General features: G+C 40.0%; 1 protein-coding gene across 3 annotated transcripts in view; it reads right to left on the bottom strand.

Moving 5' to 3' along the window:
• Window positions 1-14,459: 14,459 nt before the first annotated feature.
• LOC124712525 (actin cytoskeleton-regulatory complex protein PAN1-like) overlaps window positions 14,460-22,877 on the bottom strand; it is a 287,605-nt gene continuing 279,187 nt past the window's right edge. For all 3 annotated transcript variants that reach the window (XM_047242837.1, XM_047242835.1, XM_047242836.1), the window contains 2 exons: window positions 20,297-20,581; window positions 14,460-15,066 (listed from right to left, as the gene is read on the bottom strand). In XM_047242837.1, the coding sequence (XP_047098793.1) occupies window positions 15,019-15,066; window positions 20,297-20,581 (333 nt within the window). In that variant the 3' untranslated portion in view covers window positions 14,460-15,018. The remainder of the gene's footprint in view (window positions 15,067-20,296; window positions 20,582-22,877) is intronic.

Here is a 22,877-nt window from a genome sequence, read left to right on the forward strand (position 1 = left end):
ACAAAGCAATGGGTTAGTTGAATGTTGGCACCGCACCCTCAAAACTGCCCTCAGGTGCCATGACTGCCTCTGGTCTGAGGCGCTTTCATGGGTGTTACTCGGTCTCCGTTCGACCTTTAAACCAGACTTACCGGGAACTATCTCTGAATTCGTTTTTGGGGAGAACCCAGTCCTACGAGGGGAACTTATCATGCCTCAAGCACCCGAGGATTTTCCCCCCTCTCCAGATTTCATTAGTCGCATGTGCACTCACTTCAAACACGCACGGCTACACCCGCCTATCAGCCATTCCCCACCAGACACTTACGTGCCAACCACACTCAACATTTGCTCCCACGTTATGCTCAGGGATGATTCCGTTAGACAGCCCCTGCAATCACCCTACCTCAGCCTCTTTAAGGTACTCTGGTGGGGCGAGATGATGTTCGACATTATGGTTAAAGATTGTCCTCAAACTGTTTCATTGCACAGGCTCAAACCTGCTTTCGTGGACTCCGATGCCCCTCTGCCATCTCAGTTGGACTCTCCTGACGATTTTTCTGCCACAGAACCTGAAAATGCTTTTTCTCATCCCATGGTGCTGTTTTCTACAACCCATGATTCATCGTCGCCATTCACAGGTTTTCCAGGCACGTCACGATCCACCCCATGTGCGGTTTTTGCTGCCACTTCACTATCTAAGGAAACTCACTCTCCCACATTCAACATGTTCTGCAACATGCCACCACACTGCGTGGACAATGTGTCGATCATCACCTTCGATGACCATGTGCTCGTGCTCCTAACAGACGCCACAGCCTCGCCATCCAACGGGCAGTTAAATGCCAGTGTGGTGCATAGCCTGTCCCTCCCCCATGAGTGCGCCCCTTCAGAAATCTGTGAATTCATCTTGTCAGACGGCTCAATCTGCATATGGGACGGACACGCCTGCACTACGCCACAGGCTGTTTCACACACCTTCTCTTGAGCTGGTCGATGCATCATCCGCCTCCACTGGTTAACTGACTATGAGGTGGACCTGCCGCCAGTCACTCCACCTCCGCCTCAACCGAGATGGAAACCTCGATCATGCGCCTGCCGACTCGCACGACTACTACAGACGCCAACACCCACATGACTTCCCTCAAGTCTCACCTGTGGTACTTGGTACAGTGGGGGGGGGGGGGGGGGGGAGGGGGGGCAGCTGTGTGCCGTCGATAGGTCGTATAGACCACAATTAACACCATCTTTGGACTCTGATTGTTCTGCCGAGCCTCCATGGTAGTTTTTAGTTCTGTTCTGTATTGCAAGCTGTGTACACATACGAGGTGCGGCTAGAAAAAAACCGGACTGATGCTGGACAAAACATTTATTTACAATTATTTACAATTTCATGTTATCTCCTTCAATGTACTCTCCTCCTCCGTCTCTACACCACTCCATACGAATTTTCCACTGTTCATAGCAATGTCGCAGATCATTTTCGGTAAGTCCATACATTACTTCCGTTGCTTTTTCTTTTACTGCTTCAACAGTCTCAAATCTAGTTCCTTTCAAAGCTGACTTGACTTTAGGGAAAAGAAAAAAGCCACAGGGGGCCAAATCAGGTGAGTAGGGTGGATGATCTAAGATGGGAATGTTGTGTTTTACCAAAAACATCTTCACTGACAACGCACTGTGAGCTGGGGCATTGTCTTGGTGAAGGATCCATGACTTTTTTCTCCACAAATCGTTCCGTTTTCTCCGTACTTGCTCACGTAGGGTAGCCAGGACGCTAATGTAGTAATGCTGATTCACTGTTTGTCCCTCTGGTACCCAATCAGTGTGCACAATCCCTTTGATGTCAAAAAAAAAACAATCATCATTGCCTTGAATTTCGATTTTGACATTCGTGCTTCTTTCCAATGCATCGATTGGCATTTAGTTTCGGGATCGTAAGTAAAAAACCATGATTCATCGCAATTAATAACATTTTGTAAGAAGGTGGGATCACTTTCAATGTTTTCCAGGATGTCAGAACAAATCATTCTTCGGCGTTCCTTCTGTTCAATTGTGAGACACTTTGGAACCATTTTTGAACACACTTTGTTCATGTTGAAACTTTCATGAAGAATCTGCCTAACACTTTCCTTGTCAACTCCTGTTAACTCAGACACTGTTCTGATTGCTAAACGGTGATCTTGTCGAACAAGTTTACCGATTTTTTCAATGTTTGCATCAGTTTTTGCTGACAATGGTCTGCTAGTGCGAGTGTCATCACTGGTGTCTTTGCGGCCATCTTTAAATCGTTTAAAACACTCAAACACTTGTGTTCGCGATAAACAATCATCGCCGTACACTTGTTGTAACATTACAAACGTTTCACTTGCAGATTTTCCTAGTTTGAAACAAAATTTGATGTTAACACGCTGTTCTTTCTGTACACTCAACATTTTCCGATGCACAGACAAAACGTCAACTACTTAAAACAGACGCCACGGGCAGACTGAGTGCAGGAGGCAGATGAAACTCGAACAGTAGGCGGAGCGAGAGTCACGTGACAGGCCACGCGACTTTCAGCCTTATTGCATTCGTTTTATTGTTTCACCAGTACTAGTCCAGTTTTTTTCTAGCCACACCTCGTATATGAGTTACTGCGAAATATATATCTCTATGTGGAATTTAATGGGGATAGTTATTGCATTCAACCAATAATCGTATCTCGTTCCCATACTGTGAACCGCTTCCTACTTATGAAAGGAGTAACACTTACCAAAATTGTTTCATGAATCACAATGGTTTATGGCAAAGGTGTTATGGACAGAATGAATGTGTTTGGTGGAGGCAGAGGAAATGTCCATGGCATGCAGAGGAGTTGAAGACATTCCATTTTGGTACAAAAAATCAAGCAAACTGTTCATGAAGACCGCTGATTGACAGTGGCTGAAAATTCTGCCATGTTTCTACAACTCTTCAGAATACTTTTATACAGATCGCTCACAGAAACGTTGGGCTAGTGGAAACTGCAGACAAGATGGGGCGGCAAAGCAGCCGACAGACTAGCACAAGAAAATTCAGGTCAATAGTGCCCATGACTTTCTTGACTGACATGAACTGGAAGGTGAAGTTTTTCTGAGTCCAATTGTGGCAGGAGATGGAGCGTGGGTGGATCATTACACAACTGAGACAAAAAGACAGTCATCTGGACTTAAGAGTATCATCTTTTCACCTCCCAAAAGGTGCACATGGGTGAAATGAAATTTTCAACTGACAAGCAGGTACAGAAAGAGGTTCTGAAGAAGGGGAAGGAGCCGGCGGGAAAATTGTTCGAGCAGGACATGAATAAGCTTGTGCCACAGCTTTCCACATGCATGAATGGGGCTGTGATTATATGGAAAAATATTTAAGTAGTATATCCACATTATTCTGTAATTTTTATCAAATACACTTTTTCTAAAAACTATATAAACATCTAGAACACTTGCTTTCTGAGCATGACTTGTAGGTCAGTATGTGTGGGTTTCCAGTAAACAGAGTGCCATAGTTGCCCACCTGCTTTTCTTTCAAGTGTAACATCCGAAATGGTAATTTTCCTTCTCACTCCATCTCTGTGGTGATTTTTATATCAGGGTCCACTCTATTCATATGATTAATGAACCAGTGAAGAGCTTCGATTCCACATGCCCAGATCATAATGTTAACATAATGAAAGAAATTAGATGGACAAATAGAAGCTGAATTTAACACTAGTTCTTTGTAATGCTCCATAAAGAAATTTGCCACTGCCAGCCTAGAAGATTACTTTCGCTGAATATCTATCATATGATCTAGTAGACCAGAATTCTTCAGTAGCATCACCGTTTTCATATTAAGTGGTAAAGTAGGATTATGTTTAATAGTTTTGTACACACAATATTGCAAAGACAATAACATTATTTTTTTATCATGATACTCTGTCACATTAAGAACAATGGTGGCACTTCCCTTGTCATTGGGAAGCACAATTAAATCTTCATCCTTCCACAAAGCATGGAGTCCTTCCTTGCCTTGGTTTTGGTGTTACTGGAATTTATAAAATGTGTTATGAAAGTGGTAGTAGTTATACTGGTCTGTCAGTAAAAATGATTTCAAAACATTGTTGCCAAACACAATGTCTTGAATAGACAAATGTTATGTTTGATAAAACAGGAATATTATCCCATGCACCTACCTACTGTGACTTTGTCAACAAAGATACTGTCGAAATCAGAATTTGTAACAGCAACTTTAACTGAGACAATGGCTAAGACCATTGTGGTACATGGGGACAGACACTTATGCTGACAGATAGCAGAGAAATCAATTTAATCTTTTATCATTTAACAAGATCAGCATTGCTACCAATGTTCTTCAGTAAAAGATATTGACATTATCTCTGGTAGCATAGGAGTGCCATTGCAACAATGATTGCCTCCTTTGTTTTTTCGTTTTTTGTTCTTGGTGTCAACTTACTGGCAGATAAAGTAGGGGGTGTCTACTGTCTATGGTAAATGATGTAGCCGACAGGTGCACAGTTGCATTTCACAGTAGTTTACTCTCATCGTTTACAACCCCCCCCCAATAATACACAGTTATATATGGCCAGTGCACTATTGTTCAACTTTTGATAAGCCTCATTAATAGATTAATTGTTATTAGTTAAAACTGAGAAAATGAATTTAAGGAGTCAGATGGCGAAACAAGAGGGAAAGTAAAAATATCCCAGATTGCTTCATCACACCATGACTCCATGATGTTTTTATGACATAACTCGTCCAACTGAATTATGTAACAGCTTACTGAAATATCTCCTGATGATGACAATGGAAAAAGTCTTCAAAAACTTGAGACTGACAAATATGATGCAGCAAGAACTTCGTGCAGCACTTATTCAACCCCATCAAGTAGTTGTGTCACAAGAAAATTAGATCCATAAAACTATTAAATAATGGGGCATAACTGCTGGAGAGGACTTAACTTCTGTAAGGAATTGTGTGGTACAGTCAACAGACACTTTTACTTTTATATATGTTTATTGCCAGTATTACACAATTCACCTCCTGAAAGTAAGTACTAGCCAGAAATACTGTCCCATGATTTATTAGTCCATCAAGCACGGCTGTCCTCTGTCCATCATTTGACTGTTGACAGTATGAAAATGTCAACAACATACATAAAGCAATATCACGTTTGCAAGGGTTTATGTAGGGCACAGACATAATTGAAGAATTCATGTTAGGTATTAGTTAATATAATGCAACTGGACATATAAAAAAACATACCAAGTGGCAGGAAAACACATGCATAAAAAAGTTATAACTAGGCAAGCTTTCAGAGGCAGTGGCTCTTCTTCAGGCAGAAGGGTTGAAGGGGAAGGAAGAGGAGTGAAGGGAAAGGACTGGAGAGATCTAGGAAAAGGGGTAGATTTCAGAAATCACGTCAGGGGAGACTTACCAGATGGGGTGAGAAGGAAACACTGATTGTTGGGGACTGCACTGGACAAGATTTGAAACCCTGAGAGCTTTAAGGTGGAAAACAGGACAGGTATTACTGCTAAAAAATCATGTACAAGTTAATAGGAGTGAAAAGCAAAGTGCATTTATGTAACAGAGGTAGGAAGGGGACAGTGAAAAATAGACAGGTAAGAAAATGAAAGATGTAGAAAACTAAAGTGGAGTGTAAAAAGGAGTAGTTACTGTGACAAAATGCTGAGACAGAAGAAATTGAGGCCAGGTGGGTGGTGAGAATGAAGGACATGCTGTAGTGCTAGTTCTCACCTGTGGAGTTCTGAGAAACTGGTGTCTGGAGAAGAATCAGATTCTGGATTGGGAGAGCAACAAAAAACCATACTAGGTGTGGTGGACAAAATCTCAGACAGAATGGGTCTCATTTCAGGGCATGATTTTAGCAAGTCATGGCCTTGTCAAAGAAGCTGATTAATACATTCCAAATCAGGATAATACTGAGAGACCAGTGGCGTGCTCTGAAGTTTCTTTTTGGAGAAATCAGCAGTACTAGAATTGGGTGTGAAAGCCCAGGAAATCTGCTTCTGAAATAGGCTGGTGCGGTAATTACGTCCAGTGAAGTCTGAGGTGAGAATGATGGTGTATTGCTGTAAATAGTCTGAATCTGAACAAATACGTTTGCCTCAAATGCCAAGGCTGTATGGGAGGGAAAATTTGACATGGAGAGAAGAATGTCAGACATACAAGGTGAGAATGATGGTGTATTGCTGTAAATAGTCTGAATCTGAACAAATACGTTTGCCTCAAATGCCAAGGCTGTATGGGAGGGAAAATTTGACATGGAGAGAAGAATGTCAGACATACAAACAGATCATGGCTATGGGCATGGGAACCAGGACGGCTCCTACCTATGCCAACATTTTCATGGGTCGCTCAAAGGGACCTTTCCTGGGATCCATAACTTTTCAGCCCCTGATTTGGTTTAGATACATTGATGACATCTCTACCATATGGATTCATAGTGAGGCTGATGTGTAAAAATTCCTGGAATCTCTGAACAGCTTCTCCCAATTAAGTTTCGCAAGGTACTATTCCAAATCCTGTGCCACTTTCCTTGATGTTGATCTCATCCTCACTGAAGGCCAGCTACACGCTTCTGTCCACATTAAACTTACTAACAAACAATAGTACTCACATTTTGACAGTTGCCATCCTTTACATGTCAAACATTCCCTCCCATACAGCCTTAGCCTATTGATTCTCACCTGATGAAAACATTAATGGACAAATTTTCATGGGGTTTTCAAAGGAAACATGAACATAGCTTGGGTCAACATGTAGGTTTCATTTCATAAACATTGTGCACAGAAAAGAAATATATCACAATTTAACCTGTTCAGACATGAATTTTTTCTGGAGGAAGGAAAATTTTTCCTTATGCTCTAATGCTCTTAGCCAATTTTTTAATGATTTCAGATGCAGCAAGATTTATACAAACATATGTACCCACTTTCAATATATAATTCATTCCCTTGGCTTCTTTTTGTGGACTAAAATAGTTATTTTTGAAGTATTTACTGTTGTAATAAATACCATGATAATTCAATAATCACCATGCAAAATAACAATAATATAACATTGTCATGAAGAAGAAGGTGTAATTAGATGAATGATGAACACTAACTTCACTTAACGAAGGTTTATTCAGCACTTGCACATACAAGAGCGTGGAGTGAACTGCCTTCAGTCACAACACATATGGTGTATATACAGTTACAGAACATTCCAGTGCAATGATTCTTGACATTTGTGGATATTTCTAGAATGTACTCAAACTGAATATAGAAATTAAAATTTTACGATTCAGGTGACTTTTGAATTCACAACCCTCCATGCAATAGTCCAGTATCATAACTACTACACCATGGTGACTGGGCTACTCAGCTTCTTCTGTGACATTGCTCCCTCCTTAAGAGAACAGCATCTCGGTATTACATCCTCCTAGTCTTGGAATGAATCATCGGTCCTGCATACTCTGACTCCCAGTGACTGATGTTCACCCTGGCGGTGATCTTCTTAGAACTTCCTTTGCCGCTACACTCTTCATAACCTTTCCACTTGTTGCCTGTCACTGGAGCTTCAAATTTACCCTGGGTTGCAGGAATCTTATAGGGCTCCATTCGAAGGACATGGACCATATCTCTGATCTTTCATCATCTTGTGCTGAGATCGAAATCTTTAACTTCATAAGTAACATCAGACAACTGTTTTACAACCTTATAAGGTCCAAAGTAATGCCTGAGGAGCTTCTCAGAGAGACCAACATTCCGAACAGGAGTGAACATCCAGACGAGGTCACCAGGCTGGTAGACAACAGGGTGGTGGCTCGCGTCATACTTTCGGCGATTGTTTTCTTGAGCCTACAGCTTGCAAAGTCAAGCTAACTGCCGAGCTTCCTCAGCTCTGGTTAACACCTGGCCAATGTAGTCATCATCCATGTCATCAGGATGTTTGCCGGCGGCAAACCCGTGAATACTATTTAAAACCCATCCACCAGGAAAGCTTGAAGAGTCACACCTGTGGTGTCTTGTTTGGTGGTGCTATAGGCAAACGTCACAAAAAGCAGCACCTCATCCCAGTTGCTCTGCTCAACATTGATGAACATTGATAGCATGTCAGCCAAGGTCTTATTAAGGCATTCAGTAAGGCCGTTAGTTTGCAGATGGAAGGCAGTTGTCATGTGATGAGTAATGTTGCACCGACGGTTTATCTCTGTCACAAGATTCGATTGAAAAACTTTCCCTCGATCTTAAATTAATGACCTTGGGGCACCATGTTTTAATACAATGTCTTCCATGATGAATTTGGCTACCTCGAATGCTTTGGCTGTTTTTATGGCTTTTGTAATGGCATAGCGTGTCAGATAATCAGTGCAAACAATAATCCATCTATTGCCTCTAGCAGATGGAAGTCATATGAGGAGGTCAATCCCAACATGCTGGAAAGGTGTTTTGGCTGATGGAATTGGTATGAGTCAGCCAGGTGGTTTCTGAGGAACTGTCTTTCACTTCTGGCACACTTGACAGTGCAACACATAGTGACGGACACTCCTAAATAAACCTAGCCAGAATAATCTCTTGCAGATTCTATTGCATGTCTTAATAAATCCTAAGTGTCCACCCTCAGCTGCGTCATGGAATTTCTATAGAACATCTAGGCACATATGTTTAGGAATCACTGGTAGCCACCACTATCCAAACGGATCAAAGTTTTTCTTGCAAAGTAATCCATTAACTACCTTAAGATGTCCTCTCACATCCTCTGACCGATTTAAGGCAAGCATAATTTGAGATATCTTGGCGTCCTTCTTCTGCTCAGCAGAGAGATCGTGGAGTGCAGTGAGACAGTCACTATCTTCATCAAAGTCTTGATGCTCTTGCACAGGGTTTCTTGAGAGACAGTCGGCTTCTTGGTGTTTTCTTCCACTTTTGTATGCTATGGTAATGTCTTACTCCTGAAGATGTAGTGCCCACCTGGCAAGTCATCCTGTTGGATCCTTAAGACTTGTCAATCAACAAAGTGAATGATGGTCTGTAACATCTGTGAATGGCCTTCCATACAGATACTGTTGAAATCTGCACATGGTCCAGGTCACAGCAAGACATTGTCTTTCTGTAGTTTTCTCTTGGTTTTTGTAAGTGTCCTAGAAGTATAGGCTAAAACCTTCTCTTTTCCTTCTGAAATTAGCACCAGAAAAGCACCAGTTCCATACCCACTGGCATCTGTGTGTAGTTCTGTAGGTGCTCTCTCATCATACAGACCAAGTACAGGGTCAGTCATCAGAGCTTTTCACAGCACATTGAAAGAATCTTGCTGAGCACCACCCCAGATAAATTTAGCATCGGCTTTTAACAACTCTTGGAGTGGCCTGTCTTTGATATGAAAGTCTTTGATAAAACAATGGTAATAAGAACATAATCCAAGGAATCTTCTCACATCTCTAATATATTTAGGAATAGGAAATTCCGTTATAGATCTCACCTTTTCTGGGTTGGCCACACACCTTTGTTGACACAATGATTTCCAAGTATTTTGATTTCTTTTGCTCCAAAGAGACACTTTCTTGGCTTAAGTTTCAGTCTGCGTTGTTGGAGGCACTTAAGAATGGCCCTCAATCTTTTTACATGTTCATCAAATGTCTCTGAGAACATCTAAACAACAAAGACACACCGTCCCCTTCAGGTGACTTAGAAGATTATCCATCACCCATTCAAAAGTTGCTGGTGCATTACACAAACCAAATGGCATTGCCTTAAACTCATACAGGCCCTCAGGGGAGATGAATGCCGTTTTCTCACAATCAGCTTCATCTACTTCGATTTGCCAGTATCCCTAGTACATGTCCATGTTTGTGAAAAACTTAGCCCCTTCAGATAATGTAGTGTATCATCAATTCGTGAAAGGGGATAAACGTCCTTTTTAGATATCTTATTAAGCTTCCTGTAATAAGCATGAAAGTGCCAACTGCCATCCTTCTTCCTGATGAGAACCACTGGTGATGACCATGGGCTCTGTGAAGGATGAATGATGTCATTCTTCATCATTTTCTCTACCTCATCATGAATTATTTGATGTTCCATTGCTGACACATGGTATGCTCACTGGCTTATTGGTTCATGGTCTCCAGTGCTAATCCGATTCTTCACTGTTGATTTGTTTGATTTGCTCTTCGTCTGTGGATTGAAGCTTTCAGAGAACTCTTGAAGAATGGCAAGTAGTTTCTTCTGTTGTTCCTTAGTGAGATCTGGTGATAACCAAGCTAAAAGATCTTGTCTCATAGTGGTAGTGTCAATTTCATCCACAGATTCGGCATGGGAGGTTCCTATGATGCTCAGATATTCGGCAATTAACGGCTCAGCATTTGCTATACACATGCATCTTGGAACGATCTGCGGTTCTCGGTGACAGTTAACTAGCCAAAATTCACCGAATCCATTCTTAAACAAGATGACAGAGGCTGAAATGACCAAGTCATTCTTCAACGGTATGCTTCTCTTACATTCCACTACAAGATCAAAGGGTTAATGCATGGCATGACACATGACAGTTACCTTTCTAGCACTGACTACAGGAATGATCACTTCATCCAACACACATAGTCTCCACACACTTGGATGCGCATCTTCCTGTCCACAGTATCTCATCTCGTCCAGCATAATCTTCGAGCGACCACAATCTATAATTGCCTGAGAAGCTTTCAAAAATTCCCATCCGAGAATGACATCATGACTACACTCTTGTAAGATGATGAATTCTAGAATTCTAAGGGCTGTGTATGGCCACTTAGACCCACACATATGACACATCTTCTTGTAGGTTTTACATATTTCCCGTTAGCCACCTTCAGCAGATATTTTTTGCTGTCAACAAATACAGTTTCGGCAACTGGTGATGGTACTTCACTGAAATGACTGAATGTGATGCTCCAGAGTCCATAAGAGCTTGGGCTGATTGGCCAGCCATGAGGATATCAACGTAGTTTCCTATCATTTTTGTAGCGATTGACAGCAGAGAATTTTTCTCTTCAGCGGCGTCACCTCCAAGGACGGTCACATCCCTTAGTTTTCCACGTTGTGGCGGCTAGGTGATCAGCTGGAGCTTCTAAATAGCAATAAAGATCTTGATCAATGTGTTGGGGAGTGTCCTCTCCAGCGGCTAGCTTGTGGCAATGGTGACCTATGTCGTCCTGCACCTCCATCTTCTTGTTCATTTTCGTCGTCCCAGAGTTGGCGTCGGCTAAGATCGGTCTGCTGTCTTCTGGCACGGGTGTCATCAAATATCCGCCACCTTTCTTGACAATAGTGCACCACATGTCCAGTCATCCACAATAGAAACATATTGGTTGGTTATCCTGGGTCCTCCAGACATCAGTCTTCCTTGGTGCCCAAACAGGTTCCTCATGTGGCATTGTAGGAACGTAACTTTGCCTGGGTCTCAACGTTTTCACTGTTTTTAAGGGAAATGAAGGAAGAGAGATTGGGTTCAATGTCTGTTCCACTTCCTCCCTTATGACCTCTTTAAGTGTCTAAGTTTTTTGCTCGCCATGCAATCCAAGTGCCTCCTGAACTTCCTCTCTAACTATCTGACGTAGAACACTTGTGAAATCAGTTCCTTCCTCCATCACAGACATCGATATGACATTTGGAAGCCATTCAAACTTCTTGCATGTAATTCTTTTTTGATGCATTGTCTCGATGTACTGGCACCATTTTATGAAGTCGTCTGCTGTCGAAACCTTCTTCAGGAGTAAGGCTTGATACATGTCCTCAGCAACACCTTTCATGAGAAGTGCAACCTTATCTTCCTCCTTCATTCTAGGATCCACTATTTTACACAGCTCCAAGAATTTTTGAACATAGGATGGTATAGTTTCTCCTGGACACTGTGACCTGCACTTTAATTTATCTTCAGCCTTGCAGTTCTGCCTTTGTGTGTCGCCAAAATACTTGTGCAGTTCCGCCTGGAATACTTCCCAGCTTGTGAACTTCTCCTCGTTGTTCTCATACCATTGCTTGGCAGTGCCCTCCAAGTAGAAAAATACATTAGCCAAACACATGGTGTCATCCCATTTGTTAAATTTGGCTATACGTTCATATACCTTCAGCCACTTGTTTCAGTCTTGACCATTGTCACCAGAGAACGCAGACAGATGTCTCATATGGTGGCACACTGTTGTTGTCATGATAACATCCTCTTCTTCTTCTGCTTCTGGTGCCAATAGATTGGGATCTGTTGAATATGGCTCGAACTCAGGTTTCTCGACACGTAAATCGCAGCTCTGTCGTGGCCTGATGGGAGCCACTGTGTCGTCAGTAATGTGCGCTATCACAAGTTCCAATACCCAGCATCTCCACCAGAATAATGTAATGTAGAAGAAGGTGTAATTAGCTGAATGATGAACACTAACTTCACTTAACGAAGGTTTACTCAGCACTTGCACATACAAGAGCACAGAGTGAACTGCCTCCGGCCAGAACACATATGGTATATATACAGTTACAGAACATTCCAGTACAATGATTCTTGACATTTTTGGATACTTCTAGAATGTACTCGAACCAAATATAGAAATCAAAATTTTACAGTTCAGGTGAGTGCTGAATTCACAACCCTCCATGCAACAGTCTAGTATCTGCGACCATATTTGATTATACTGTGGAGTATAACTGACCAACAAGTATTATGAAATCTGGCAATTGCAAGCTGCTGCACACCAATGCATTCACCTGTCAATATTGTTACAGTGATGCCCAACAAGTGGGGGGCACTTACGAATGAGATAAAGATTGAACATCCACAGATTTGTACATGAGGTTTCCATTGAGAAGAAATATTTCTGTTGCAGAATTAATGTACACAATTGTAGTCAGCGGGTGAAAGTTCTAGCTAAAAGCATCTCCTCAGCTTAGTAGTTTGGGCGTTTAATTGGCTATGATATATGGATTTACTGACTTCATTTTGCGTGTTAAAAACTTGACAACATTTCTTTGCTTCTTTCAATAGTTTTTTTATACTCTTTGCTAGGAAAAATGAATTTATTAAGTTTGCTTTGTGATCTGGGTACCTACTCATTTCATTTCAATTTTCTTTTGTTTAAGAACAAACATGCATAGGAAACAGTCAAGTCTTTTTGAACACATAAGAACAGCTGAAAAACTGAGGACTATGCAGTCTCAAGAATCAGATCTTGGAGTGAGACTTGCTGTGGCTTGAGAACATCAGGCTTTAACTCACCCTTAAAACCTTCTTCCAAAAAAGTGAGGCACAATGTAACTCTGATCAAGGGTATCATGAATTATGTCGCTCCTCAGAATCTTTCATTCACAGAGGCTTATAGTTACTTTTCTCCCTTACTTCGCTCTAATGTAAACGCCATAGAATTAGAAATTTTGATGGGAAGTGAGATTTTATACCCAGAATCCCACTTATAAGTAACATTTTAGCATTTTGCTTTCCACATTTACAGTTCCTGATGCGCTTGTGTTATGCCACGTCTGTGAACAAAAGCATAAGGTCGGACGCTGCTTGTTGTGAAACTTACTGTAAGTTGCTTTTCACATGGGCAGCTCTCCTGTTTTTGAGAAACAGACAATCTCTTCTTCATATCCCCAATCATACAACTTTGAACTTACATATGAAGAACCTTTGTAAGTAAAAAATGTATTTCACATATATGAAGTCTTTGGTGCAACAACAGATAAATACACAGGCAATGCTGGGTTTCTCAGCTAGTAGAGAATAAGAGCAGTCCTATCACACTTTCCTTGGGCACTTCTGACAATACCCTTGTCCCAGAAGAATACTCACCATCAACAACAATGTACTGGGTTCTATTACTTAAGAAGTATTTCAGCCACTCACATATCTGGGAACCTATCTAAATTGCTTGTAGCTTCATTAACAATCTTCAGTGGGGTACCATGTCAGACACTTTCCAAAAATCTAGGTATAGGGAATCTACCTACTGCCTTCCATCCATGGTTTTTACGATATCATGTGAGAGCAGAGCAAGCTGGGTTTTACACTAATTATGTTTTTTTTTTAAATCCGTGCTGATTTGTGGACAGAAGCTTTTCTGTCTCAAGGAAATTTATTATATTCTAATTGAGAATATATCCAAGAATTCTGCTGCAAATGGATGTTAAGGATATTGGACTGTAATTTTGCAGGTCTGTTATTTTACTATTCTTATATACAGGGGTCCCCTTTGCTTTTTTCCAGTCACTTGGTACTTTGCACTGTGCAAGAGATTCACAATAAATGCAAGGTAAGTAAGGGGAAACTGAACTGGGATTTAATTCAGACCAAATGACTTACTTGTTTTCAACTCTTCAAGTTGCTTTCTATGCCAAGGATCCCTATTACTCATTTAAGTCAGTTCAGAATTCAAATACCCTTGTAGCATGCTGCTTGCAGACAAAGATATTTTTCTATTTACAAATTTTTTCACTTTATTCAAATAATGTTTTAAGTTACATGGTTCTCAGTTCAGTTTTGATATGCACACTTACATCAGAATATAAAACAAGAATGAGTGTTAATCTGAAGCATCACAGAACATTATGTATTTTCAGTATAAAATAACTATATGTGAAAATGCTTCACCTACAATTTCTACTTAAAGTGATAAAACATTTTTGATACTACTACAAATACAAGAATGAAGATTTTTCACTCCCTCTCTTGCTCATACATATAAAAAAAAAACGTATCCAACAAACACAAACACACACACACACACACACACACACACACACACACACACACACACACACACACAAAAGCTCAAGTGAATCAACTGTGTAACAGTTTTAACATTTAAAAAATATACATGTAGCGTTCCACAGAAATAGTGTGCAATAACCAACAAGCATAAATCCAGAGAAAAGCACTCAGTGGCAGTAAATGAAATTATTCTCACACTATAATGATCTAAGGAAGCTTTTTCATAATACACTAGTCTTCTTCCCACATTACTGTGTAAAGAAATTGTCCTTGCTGTACTTCCCATATTCCACTAATGGGATATAACTTGTCTCCTATGATATAACACATTCTTAATGTCCTGCAAATGATAGCACAAAAAATTAATACAATACACACATGGTCTAAACACAAAAGGAAACAATTTAGCTGTATAGAAAAGTCAGTTTGTGTTATTTTACAAAACATAGGTATAAGCACCAAGAAAGATGACATCAATTTCATCTGCATGTAGGATTATATGCAGTCTTTTCTGAGATTTAAAATCTTCTTATTAGTTGCCTTTCAAAGAGTGCAATAATAACTCATGAATACTACTCAGGCCTTGTGGAAGTATCAATTACTGGAACAAACCCCATATACACCGCGTGTGGCACACACTACCTACACGATATCCATTTCCGCGGGTGCCTGCAGATACTGGATAGTTATAATTAAGCCGACAGTGTTCAGAGTGCTGCATACATTGTAGGATGTTGAAATGGGCATGTTCATCAATCAGTGCACTCATGGAATTTAGTGAAAGAAATAATTGTTCCACTTTCTGCCAACAGGTGAAAATATCGCACTGTAAGCAGTCAGAATGTGCCATGCGTGCATTTATTAGGATATGGTCACAAGTTATGACATGTATTCAATACAGTCTCCTGATCAGCAACATAAACATAGCACGGTCAATGCTCACAACACAGCCTGTGTAATTAGAGCAATATGCCATAAAAAAAAATAAAAAAATTAAAAAAAAAGTTCACATGTGTGTGAAATCTTATGGGACTTAACTGCTAAGGTTATCAGTCCCTAAGCTTACACACTACTTAATCTAAATTATCCTAAGCACAAACACACACACCCATGCCCGAGGGAGGACTCGAACCTTCCCCGGGACCAGCCGCACAGTCCACGACTGCAGCACCTTAGACCGCTCGGCTAATTCCGCGCGGCCGTATGCCATCCTTCAGATCAGTAACAATCTGAATACAACCCTGATTGACATGATCTTTGAGATACCTCCACAACCAGAAGTCACATGGATTTGGGTCAGAGGATGTGGAAGACCACACACCTCGAAATTGCCTAGATGTGTTGTAGTCATTACCAAAGATTTCTCAAAGCAAATATTTCACCTGGCAAGTGACATGTGGTGACACACCATCTTGCATGAAAATAGTGGTGTGGACACAGTAGTGTTCTTGAAAAGATGGAATAATCTGTTCCACAATGAGGCCCTTACGATGTGCAGATGTCACTGTACACCTAACAGGTCTGCAAGGTGCCATCTCTTCTCCTCAGAGGGGAAAAAAGACTGAGAATAAAGGTGCTTGAGAAACCATACCAAAAAGTTACACAAGCTATAAGCAGTTGATGTTTCTGCACAACATGTGGTGGAGCAGAACCCCACACATAACAGTTCTGTGCATTCAAAGCACAGTGCAGAATAAAAAGTGCCTTGTCCATCCAAAGAATATGCCTATCTTGGAGCTTCATTTGGTTCACATTCTGAATGTTGTAGGAATACAAGTGTAAAAATCATTACAAAATCTTTTGAACTGTTTACAAGGAGAGACAATTTCCATGACACAGACAGAGCACTGGCTGCAGTCAGCTATAGCTAAAGCAACCTCATCAACAACTGCCATGGGAATGGGCCAACTCCCTTCCCCTGCTGCACACTTAATTCCCCTGTTTCTTCAAATTTCTTGATCATATTCTTTAGCCCATTTATTGACATGGGGCCTCTTTTGCAGCTGTTTCTGTCAATGATATTCCCACAATGCAGTTGTTCTGATTGTGGTTGTTCTGATAAAACAACTTTACCAGTGCATGATCTTTTTTCTCAATAGCCATGGTGTTTCACACAGAAAACTTCAACCTTTTTAACCCTTTATACCAACATTCACATCACAAAAGAAATCAACACACACCGCCAAGCGACAAACAGAATACTGACATCAAAACAGGAAACATTTCACATTCTGACTACTTACAGCACTATATTTTCACCTGGTGGCAGAAAGTGGAACTATTATTTTCTCAACATACTCCATGAACACAGTGATTTGTGAACACATCTACCATGTTTCAGAATCCTATGATGTACGCAGCCTGCACTGCATCATTCAGAACACAATCACTTTAATTATAACCACCTGGTTTTCATCCAGTGAGGGTGGGAAGGAGGGTGGCAGGGATTAATGAATTGTTCAATTTTGTGACATCTGACTGTGATCACCCATGCAGTATTACAACTAGTTAAAAGAGTGGGGGGAGGGGGAGGAAGAGAAGAGTCATAATTTATTACTGTCTCTCTCTGTTATCACCCTACCACCAATATCTTGAAACATTACACAGATGCCTTTATTTTTAATTAAAATAACAATAAAATATATAAAATATTTTAATATAACAATAATTTGTTTGCATCAGTACTTAGTAAAGCAAATCAACATAAGAAATTGCAGTTCGGATGAATATAGCACTTTAAAAACATTTGTCGAAAAAATTGAGAAGAACATGTGTCATGCAGTTAAAGTTAAGATGTATACTAGTAACAAACTATCATAGCTCTGACAGTGTTATGATTTACATAACAGTGGTAGGATTTTGCACTCACCATCATCAGTATTTAATTTAGCACTACAACTGAGAACACAGGTATGAGGAATATGGCTACATAAGCATGTACATGAGGGAAATGCTGTTTCTTTCAGTCACTTCCCAGAAAGTTGGTCAGTCTGTGTTTTCTTTGCTGAAGATCTCCGCCTTTCTCGCGACCCTTACTCATATTCCTGTGGTTCGGTTCCACCAACGGAGTTGTGAATCATGTCAGAGTTGTTCTTGATAGCAGGTACAATCAGTCTAGTTATATGCTCATTCAGATAAGCATCTGACAAGATTGTTACCATTGAGGTTCTAAGCATATCAAAGCAACTGAAAAGTATCATATGTTATACGTAGCTTGTAATGTATATTAGGTTAATACATAAGTTCATAGCAATTTTGTTTTCCACATTGGTATTCCAGTGGCTATGGGCTTATTTATCAATTGTCATTTTCTATTTGTAATTCACTTTTGGTATTTGAGTTCCCATATTGTCATTTTGTCATTTGGACATAGTGAGTGGAGGTGTGGCCACTAGAAAATGGAGTGCCAAGTGGAGAAATACTTCAAAGATATTCTTCTGTTTGATTGCAGTAGAGGGTTGACAGCAGTGGAGGCAGCCAGAAACACTTGCACCATGTATGGGGTAATATCACTGGGAAGAGCATGGCAAGAAAATTGTTTTCTCATTTTAAGGAGGGCATTTTGACATTAGTGACTCTCCATGTTCAAAAACACCTCAGTGTTTGATGAAAATCATTTAATTTCATTAATCCACAATGATCCATGTCAGTGTACTCAAAAACTGGCAAATGTGATGAACTGTGATCATACCACCGTCATGTGATATTTGCAGGCAATGGGAAAGCTTCAAAAATCAGGTGCACAGGTATGCCAAAATCACTAAATCAGCAAGGGGCGATATATGTATCTTTGCTTGTTTGCCATAAATTGGCTAGTGGACAACACCTACCATTCCTATTCTGTATCATTACTGCTCATGAGAAATTGTATTTGTGCACTAATATTAGGAAAAGAAAGGAATGGTTGAGCCCAAACAAAGTGGTAACTCCCCGTACAAAGACTTGCGTGCATTCACAAAAGAAATGTTATGCACGTGCTGGAGCAGCTACACTTTTCCTCATTCAGAGATAATTGCCACTTTTTGCACCATATAAATATCATGTCCAGGTATCAGTTCTGTTTTACTTGATGATTTTTCATCAGCTACTATGTAGAGTGACCATTCTTACAGGAAATCACGAATCCAATTGCACAACTGAAGCGACACCACATAGGCATGCAATTTGATTAGAAGTCTCTTGAGAGAAATGGTGTCAAAAGCCTTCTGGAAATCTAAACATATGGAAACAACTTGAGATCCTCTGCTGACAGCACTCACTTCTTTGTGCGAATAAAGAACTAGTTGTGTTGCACAAGAACGATATTTTCTGAATCCGTGCTAACTGTGTGTCAACGCATCATTACCTTTGAGGTAATTAATAATATTTGACCACAGTATATGTTCCAAAATACTATTGCAAATCTAATTAGAGATATGGGTTTGTAAGTACTCCTATTTCCTTTCTTCAATACTGATGTGACCTGTGCAACTTTCCAGTCTTTTGGTACAAATCTTTGGTGAGTGAGTGGTTTCACCATTTCCACTGAGTAGTTAACATGTTATATTACTTTAACTAACTTATCATTAAGTTTTGCAGGCCAGTGTATTTAGATTTTTATGTGAAATTTAGGAAGAATAACAAGAAGAAGAAGAAACAGCACTTTAGCCAGAGAAGTCCTTCCATAAAGTGAAAATTTATTTAGTAGTACTCTGGTGTTTGTAATGGTACTTGAATTACATAACCATTACAGCACCTCAACTCAACCTCTCGATACCAGCAATATTCTACTGTGTTTCTGTAAAGTAGTTGACATATTTCAGAGGCAACATTCAGATTTGATTTCATTAATGTAGAGGTACTTTGATACATCAATATGTTTATATTGCAATGATATTATTCTTATGTGTATTCTTTCTTTTGTCACTATGATCTTTGATGTACTTGTAACTCTGATTTTTGGGCACGTAAGCAGTTATTAGAGAGTTAGAGAGTCGGACCATGAGAAGGTCGAGTCTTGGACATCATGTTGGAAAGACACGTATTGTAGTCAGCTTATAATATGTGAACTTTAACAGTGAGGAAGATGTGTTCAAGTATGTTTTGTATTGTGAAGTGATGGTTTGTGTGTTACGTGATATTGCAACAAAAGTAATAAAAAAGAAGTGTAACTTAAATTCGGAGTGCTGATTACTTTTTTACATCACCATTGTCCTGCAAAAGTGTAATCTTCAAGAATGGTTTGTGAAACACATCTATAAAACTTTTGAATATAGCAGAATAAAACCTAGGCCTCTTTGCATCCGAGCTTGGAATCATCACCACCTAGATTTTCGACGATTGAGCCATGATTTTACAACGAGACCAAAGTGGGAAACACGAAAAGATGAGTGCCTAGTTTATTCATTATTACATGAAATGAGTTTATTAACTGTGCTGTAATGACACCTGCCACATAATAACTTTGTTGTTGCCCAAAAATGCAGTATTTAGCAGCATGAGCAACACCACAATCATTATTAAATTTTGACCTTTGTTGTGGTAGGGTTGTTAGATGTTACATATATGGTGGTTATTATATTAGACAATACCTGCTTCCTTTCAGTTGGTACAAGACTAAGAGGTGCCTTTTGACTCTTGTTTTTAATTTTTGGGTCAGCTCCAGATTCAATCAGATGCTGAACAGCAAGCCGCTGACGTGTTGGAGAAATGGAATGATTTGCTGCAACCATGTGTAGAGGCGTGTCTTCATTGAAATTTTTCTCATTTATGATGTTACTGGCATAGCTGGTTTTTGCAAGCAGCATCACAAGTAAGTTGGGATCACATGATTCTCGTGCAACTAAGTGGAAAACAGTGTTCCCAGCACATCCATCCTGTAAAACATATCCAAATGTCTAAGAAGTATGTTTTCAGTATGCAAAATTGTGCAATACATTACAAATCAAAGAAAAGTAGTTTACTGAGCAGTGCAAGGAATGGGATTGCTAGTTTCTTACTCTGTCCTTGCCTAATTTCCAGGAGCATATTTACCTTCCACACCTGCTGGTGGCAATCGATGCTTTGCCAACTTAAATGGGTCAGTCGCACTCATGGGTCAGTCGTGTGTCAGAATTAGTCCAGACATTATGCTGGTGATGGACTAGAGGCACTATGCTGCCATATGATTCCACACCGTAGCTAAGTGGGAAAGTAATTTATACTGAGTGCCTTTTACTTCTGGTGGTGGTTCCTGTAGTCCAGCCCTGACGGTGAACTTTGAGAAGCACCTTAAGAAGGAAGTTAGCCTAAGTGGAGTAATTCTGGGCACACAGTATCAGTATATTTACTCCATGATAATCACTGAGCAAACGATTATATCGTGAGAGCTTTATGTGCACTGAACATTCACTTATTGTCTCTCGTAATGGTTAATATTCCATGTTTATGTTTATCAATTTTATTTGTTTTGAATGATGGCATTTTCCTTATCTTTCTCTGTGCTGAATGTTAATGGTTGTCCTGTATCTGATGTGATTCTTGAAGTAGGGCATTCCGTCTACCATTAAGCCCACATATACGGACCTCTATCTGCAAGGGTCAAGTTGCCATCACCCTTCACAAACTATCAGCATCCTTAGAACGTTGGTGCACTGGGCACAAATTGTTTCTGATGAAACATCTACTGTGAGTGGCGAAAGTTAATGGTTACTCTCCACATCAGATCAGTACAGCACTAAGGAGGAAAGAATATAACCATCCACAACATCAAGAGGATAAGAAGCTGTTCAAGTCCAGGGTGTTCCTTCCATACATCTACAACCTTTCATCTGAAGTTGGCTGGGTCCTAAGGAAACATCAAGTTAAAGTAATCTGCTGGCCACTGGTGATGATCACTGCTCTAGTCAGCTTGTCAAAGGACAATCTGGGTCTACAGAAAGCCATGATTTACAAAATTCCTAGCCAGTGTGGCAAAGCTTATGTAGGTCAGATGATACACACAGAACATGAAATATACATTGAAAATCAGTGCCACTCTTGCCTTTTGCAGCCCAGTAAGTCAACTGTAGCTGACACCCAAACCTTCAGATGTCAGACACTCAGATTTGTACCAATTGTTGCTTGTCGATAGAGTATCCACCCAAACTACAATCTGATTTGTGCTATGTGCTGTCATCCAGCAAAACAGGTATAACATTAATTAAAAGCTACACCAGAACTACCAGAGCAAAGCAAAAGCATATTGCTGGCACAGAACCTGAAGTACAGAGAAAAAAAATAAAATAAAAAAATAGGTAGAGCATTAAGTTGTCACATGAAGGGTCCCAGGTTCAAACCCATTGACATATTTCCTTTAATTTTGCTTTTACTGTATTATGCGTGAAAGTTTTATATGCTATTGTTTGACACGAATGTCAATAACATTCCATGGATTCATATCACTCAGCAGCACTATGTGTGCACAAACACGAGAATCTAGCCACAATATGCACATCTAATGTATGCAGCACTGCCGTCTGCAGTCAGTTATTATTATTGTTATTGTTATTATTATTATCATTATTATTGATATTATTATTATTATTATTACCAATAATACTTCCACAGTATGTGATGCAATTGTTTCTTTATTCTATTATCCCAGTCCATATGTTTATTCTGTGAAATTACAAATGTACTCTATAGATTTACAACTTTAAAAGAAATGAAGCGAAAGCACACTGCCAAGAAGGCACTGGTGTAAACTCCGAACAGCCCTTTTACATTTTATAAACATGTTGCCCCATATAACACTTTCAAGCATAATACAGTAAAAAAATTACATTATTTGCGATTTGAACCTAGGACCCTTCATCTGATGACCTAATGCTCTACCAACACATATATGTGTGTTAGTGGCTCACAGTTGTGCTTTTGCTTTCCTCTGGTAGTTCTGGTGTAACTTTTACTTCACTTTTACACACATTCTGCTGAATCACAGCACATAGTACAAACCCGATCAGATTTTTGGTTGATACTCTATCAACATGCAAAGTTTGGTACAAATCTGAGTGTCTTGGCATCTGAAGCTTTGGGTGTGAGCAATGAATTACCGCAGAGCACTATGGATCATTCCGCCACAAAAATCTTGACACTGGCGAGGTCCTTTTGGGATTCAGTAATTAAAGAATGTATGGAAATACATCTATCACA

Source organism: Schistocerca piceifrons, chromosome 8 (genome assembly GCF_021461385.2).
Source record: "Schistocerca piceifrons isolate TAMUIC-IGC-003096 chromosome 8, iqSchPice1.1, whole genome shotgun sequence".
NCBI lineage: Eukaryota > Metazoa > Arthropoda > Insecta > Orthoptera > Acrididae > Schistocerca > Schistocerca piceifrons.